The 6,000-nt window shown below is 40.5% G+C and overlaps 1 protein-coding gene across 1 annotated transcript in view; it reads right to left on the bottom strand.

Moving 5' to 3' along the window:
* Positions 1–872: 872 nt before the first annotated feature.
* The window catches only part of fhl3a (four and a half LIM domains 3a), a 43,068-nt gene continuing 37,940 nt past the window's right edge, over positions 873–6,000 (bottom strand). Inside the window, exons 4-6 of the mRNA XM_024414952.2 lie at positions 3,907–4,076; positions 3,480–3,666; positions 873–3,140 (exon numbers count right to left, since the gene is read on the bottom strand). Of these exons, the coding sequence (XP_024270720.1) occupies positions 2,983–3,140; positions 3,480–3,666; positions 3,907–4,076 (515 nt within the window). The 3' untranslated portion in view covers positions 873–2,982. The remainder of the gene's footprint in view (positions 3,141–3,479; positions 3,667–3,906; positions 4,077–6,000) is intronic.

Genomic DNA, 6,000 nt, shown 5'->3' with positions numbered 1-6,000 from the left:
CTGACATCTATTGCCACTGGCAGAGTAAGTTCAAATCCCCCATATGGCACACAGACAAATCTTTGATATGTGGACTCACATTTATTGTAGTATTGTGCTGGGAAGAAAACTGCAATGAAGATGGGCTCAATTCAATTCAATCCAACCTGTATTGCAGTATTTACACAGTCCCTCTTTTTCCAATGATCAAATTAACTCACAGATTGGTCTTGGGTACTTTATAAAAACCTACAACTACTACCCATCTCACAGGTATGCTTTCACTTTTGAGAATTAGAATTGTGTTGGCATGGGATGAACATTGCAAATACAGGCCCATGTGGAATTAGAACTCACAATAATTGAACTATGAGCCAACTTAATTCGGACTGCGCCAACTAGTTGACATGACCACCATTGTCATCTATTTCTTATGATGGCTGTAGCTACAAATATAAACATAATCCTCTTAGCCTACATGTTTAATGTATTCGTATAAGCACATACAGTACGTGTATGAAACAGTAAGGAAAAACGTTCAATTTGGCCATATGCGGAAATGTGCCTTACATCCTTTTGAATTTTGTGTAACGTCAGTAGTCTAGTCAAGGAAGCATCATGCAATATATTTGGCACACTCCACTTACCAAGACCATTGCTGTCACCTGGTTTTATATTAAGCTTTGTGGTGGCACCACCAACTCATATAGAAAGCGAGTGTATTTCATACCGAATACCTGTCTTGAGATGGTAGAGTTGAACCGCTAAGAGCATAAAGAGCTAGATTCACTACTAAAAGACCAAAATATAACTTTGAGGTGTTTCACTATAACTAAGTCTTAAACATCTGGTTTCCGACTAAACTTTTTTATTTTTAAATGAAAGTTACTAAGTTTCAATTAAGATTTCTTTAATAACATTTTATAAACAGGTCATACAAATTTAACAGTATACATTTTCAACTGATTTGAATCAACTCTTCCATCACACAGGTGTGTTTCTCCATCTTTTTTAGAATCATGAAAAGCACATTTGCCAACTCTGACTTGCCAGCATCAAAGCTCAAAATAATGAAATAAAGATATTTTTTTAATTTTTTTTTCTATAAGTGACAATCTCAACAGCAATAATCAATATACATTTTTAGGCAAACAAGTAATGACCAGATTTGAGTTCAAATACTATTTGAAATCTCCCAAATACTTGTAGCATTTGCCCTAGACTGCCTGAAGTGCAAATGGATGAGGTTTGCAGTTTTGCCACTATTCCATTGGTTCCATTGGGCCAGGCAAGCTCAATCAAGCCCAGATAAAGTATTTGAAATGATTTCAAATAGGATTTGAACCCATGTCTGGTAATGACAAAGACATGCATACCACTTAGTTGATGAAATGCAGCTCAGCTTCTTTGGGACTAGCCCATTCATTATCAAACAACAGCGATAGTAACAGAAAGATTAAATACAAAAAGGCAAAAAAAAAGGAAATAAGCTTAATGAAAAATATCATAGATAAGTGTCAACATGGAAAAAAGTAAACAATAGTTGTTAAAAAAGGCAGAGTGGTTTAGGTGTTGCTCCATATATAAATGCTTGAGTTGCGATTGTATGTTCACAGACTATGGGAACAAGGGGAATATTTTAGCCATAGTGCAAATACATGACAGCATTTCACTTATGCCTTAACTGACTTCATTGGTTTTCTCCAGCACCACCAAGCCATCTTTCTTTTCACGTTCTCTCAATATCTATCTTTTTTTTTTTTTACATCTCTTGGACATATTCTTTAGTATACTATAAAGACATTCACTTTCTGGAGCAGTGTTTGACAACTGCATAAACAAATGACCGCAACATATTATTCTCTTCAAATAATCATGATAAGGCTATAGGGTAAGTAACAACTAAAGCATGAGAGCAAATACTGCTTTGAAACCTAATTGACATTTAGAACAGTCATATGCACAAAACTGCAATTATCAGCATTGAATCACTCGAACATACTTTACTTGCATAACATATTTACAATGTAGTAAATATCAGTGTTCTGTAGCTGCTTTACAAAGTGCCGCTTTCATTGATTAGCGGTGATACGTTCATACAAAAATCTAGCAAGTTTGCATAGCTGGAAGCATTTCGCTTTGGTTTGATAATACATACCATATAAAGTATGTCGTTTTTTAAGGCACATAACCCTTTTTTTCACATAGTCACGACTTACTGTGGAGAAGGAAAGCCTTGGAGTGGATCTCCCCTCTCCAGGCTAGATAGCAACTACATCAAAATAGTATGACTTCGAACTATGTTCGATGGACTATTTGCATGTTGGTCAGTGTTATCCTCACATATTAAAATGCTACAGCCTCTAATACAGAACATTGGAGTAGCGATAGTGGAATTCAATTCTTCGGTGATTTCGGATCCATGACGACGCCCCCCCCAAATACCAGTTAATTATTTGATGGCAGATATTACATTTCTTTGGTACATCATTCTTTTGGTTGGTAGACCATTGGCAATCCATCAAATGACACCACTAATCATTTTCAAATTGTCCAGCTAACGTTCAGAACGGTTCAGTTCTGTCCAAAGACAATACTTTTCCCTCTGTTAAACCAAACATAATCCGACCAAAAAGTCACCCCATACATACAGGTGAAGGAAATATAGGTCTATTTGGTCATGAAAACATGCCTCTGCCAAGTTAGATCAACTTTAGTCTAGCTGATTTTTGTCTGTGTCTGTGCTTCAGTAGCCTGATGCTTAGCTCTGGTATTTGACAGCAAGCAGCAGAAAACACAGGGGGAGGATGAGGGATTGAGCTGTGGTCTAGTGAGCAAGGTGTGTGTGTGTGTGTGTGTGTGTGTGTGTGTGTGTGCGTGTGTATGACCTGAGAGGCAGTCTGTGGGTCTGTGTTAACAACTATGGCAGTGATGAGGGGGGCCCTGGGGTTGAACTAGGCGGGCGTGTGTGAGGAGAGGGGCGATACGGTGTGTGTGTGTAGTCTATAGATTGCTATTGGTGTTGCAGTCGCGACACAGGATCTGGTCTCCATTGGGGAAGAAGCCTGCCCCCACCAGAGAGACAGAGCACTCTGTGCAGGTGAAGCAGGGCTGGTGCCACTGGCGCTCCTCAAACGAGATGTACTTCCCTCCGCCAAAACCTAGACAAGAAGGTGTTATTTTAGACATTTAAATAGTTATTTAACAACCAACAAGTAGCCACTGAGGTCTCCTCCCATACATAAACATGTGTACTCAATGGCCACGTTCCAGATTATCTGCAATGCAGTAGCCACAAGTAAAAATAACCAATGATTGAACGCCATGCTATCCATCCTTTTTGAGAATTGGTGCGTGACTGCTATGTAGGCAGCCTGGAACATGGCCAACAGTTACTCAGTAAACCTGCATCCTCAGAAAAAAATACATGTCTATAGCAGCCTTTCTCAACTGTCCCATGCTCCTGGGTCATAATAGCTGTCGATGACCTTTGACCCTACCTGTGATAGGCTTGCTGCAGGCCTCACACTTCTTAGAGTATAGGCTGCCGAAGCACTTGAGGCAGTAGGGGTTGTCTTCACGCGAGGTGAAGTGCTGCCCTGCCAGCTGCACCTTGCAGCCCGTACACACAAAGCACTCCTTGTGCCATGGCTCATCCCGATATGTCACACCCCCTTTAGCCAGGGCCTGGAGGGAAGAGAGGGTCAAAGGTCATCCTAGTTAGTCAAAAGACCACAAGTCAAAACGATAGAATGGAACACACTCAAAAGATGTGATAAAAAATAAAATAAAAATACCAAATGGATACACTCTTTGTTAAGGCTTTTGCCACAACTCCTTAGGTTCCCAGAATCAGGAAATAAGGAATAAGCAGGGATATAATTCTGCCGAACAAAGAGGGAATTTGGGGAAAATTTCCACACAGACCTTTTTGCAGCGGGTGCAGCGCGGGGCGAACTTATCCTCATAGCAGGACACACAGTAGTGTTCATCCTTGTCTGGGATGAATGACTTAGAGCCGATGGGCTGCTCACAGCTGTGGCAGATAAAACAGCCCTCGTGCCATGTGGAGCCACCATACTCCAACTTCCTCGTGCCTGGGAGTGTAGAGATCGGAGAGAAAAATGAAGTGAGAAAGGAGGTATTTATCAATATTGATCAACAGGACCATATTGAAGTAAAAAGCATTAAAAAAAACTAAAGAGAAGGTCCAAGTCAGAAGATGCATGGCAGTTGACAGCGATAATAGCAACAGAATGTCCCACTGTTGAAGAAATATTTTGTTGAAGGGAAAATTGAGTGAGAACAAAAAGAAAAGGCCCTGTCAAGAGTGCACAACACTTCCCCGCCTGGCTGAATATTCCTGGAAACCGACATTACTGTAGCTCAATCCAGACCTGGGTTCAAATACTTTGTGAAACAATGTCACATACTTAAAGATGTGCTTGATTGAACTTGCCTGTTGCAATGGAACCAATAGAAAAGTCAGAAATGTGCAAACCCCACCCACCTGGTATTCCAGGCAGGCTAAAGCAAATGCTTAAAGTATTTGACAGATTTCAAATAGTATTTGAACCCAGGTCTTGTTCTATCAGATCCATCTAAGTGACCGAGTACTACTGAGGATTCCATTCAAAATGGCTTAGGGGGTATTCTTGAGGTGATTTAAGTTTGGTTTGGAGTTCTAAGGAAAATGACACCTGAGCTTTACCAAGTGAAGCCAACAGGGCAAAACTCCACCCTCGACAAGAAGCCACTACTGACCGAACATCAGAATAATAGGTAACACTTTATTTGGATATTCCCAACTCCCAAGTACAATATATGGTTTGTAGATGTTCAGTAGATGTTCAATAACTGTCAACAACAATTCAACAAACTACCCACTAACATTAACCTTTAGCCTAACCATTATTCTAACCCTAGATGCTAAAGATAGTATGACCATCTGTACATCTACAGTACCAGTCAAAAGTTTGGACACACCTACTCATTCAAGGGTTTTTATTTATTTGTACTATTTTCTACATTGTACAATAATAGTGAAGACATCAAAACTATGAAATAACATATAGAATCATGTAGTAACCAAAAAAAGTGTTAACCAAATCAAAATATATGGAACGCTTTTCCAACCATCTTAAAGGGGTTCCCACATATGCTGAGCACTTGTTGGCTGCTTTTACATCACTTTGCGGTCCAAGTCATCCCAAACGATCTCGATTGGTTTGATGTCGGGTGATTGTGGAGGCCAGGTCATCTGATGCAGCACTACATCTTGGTCAAATAGCCCTTACACAGCCTGGAGGTGTGTTTGGTCATTGTCCTGTGGAAAAACAAATAATAGTCCCACTAAGCGCAAACCAGATGGGATGGCGTATCACTGCAGAATGCTGTGGTAGCCATGCTGGTTAAATTTGCCTTGAACTCTAATTAAATCACTGACAGTGTCACCAGCAAAGCACCATCACACCTCCACCCCCATGCGTCATGGTGGGAACCACACATCTGGAGATCATCCATACATCTACTCTGCGTCTCACAAAAGACACAGCGGTTGGAACCAAAAATCTCAAATTTGGATTTATGAGACCAAAGGACAGATTTCCGCCAGTCTAATGTCCATTTCTCAAGCAAGTCTCTTCTTCTTATTGGTGTCCTTTAGTAGTGTAGTGGCTTCTTTGCAGCAATTTGACCACAAAGGCTGATTCACACAGTCTCCTCTGAACAGTTGATGTTGAGTTGTGTCTGTTACTTGAACTCTGTGAAGCATTTATTTGGGCTGCAATTTCTGAGACTGGAAACTCTAACGAACTTTTCCTCTGCAGCAGAGGCAACTCTGGGTCTTCCCTTCCTTTGGCTGTCCTCATGAGAGCCAGGTATCATGGCGCTTGATGGTGTTTGTGACTGCATATGAAAATAGATCTTAATTTTCTGGGTTGACTGACCTTCATGTCTTAACGTAATGATGGACTGTCATTTCTCTTTGCTTATTTGAGCTGTTCATGCAATAATATGGAC

Source organism: Oncorhynchus tshawytscha, linkage group LG03 (genome assembly GCF_018296145.1).
Source record: "Oncorhynchus tshawytscha isolate Ot180627B linkage group LG03, Otsh_v2.0, whole genome shotgun sequence".
In the NCBI taxonomy this organism is placed as follows: Eukaryota; Metazoa; Chordata; class Actinopteri; order Salmoniformes; family Salmonidae; genus Oncorhynchus; species Oncorhynchus tshawytscha.
The sequence above is the reverse complement of the archived record's forward strand: the minus strand, read 5'-3'. Positions and strand labels throughout refer to the sequence as shown.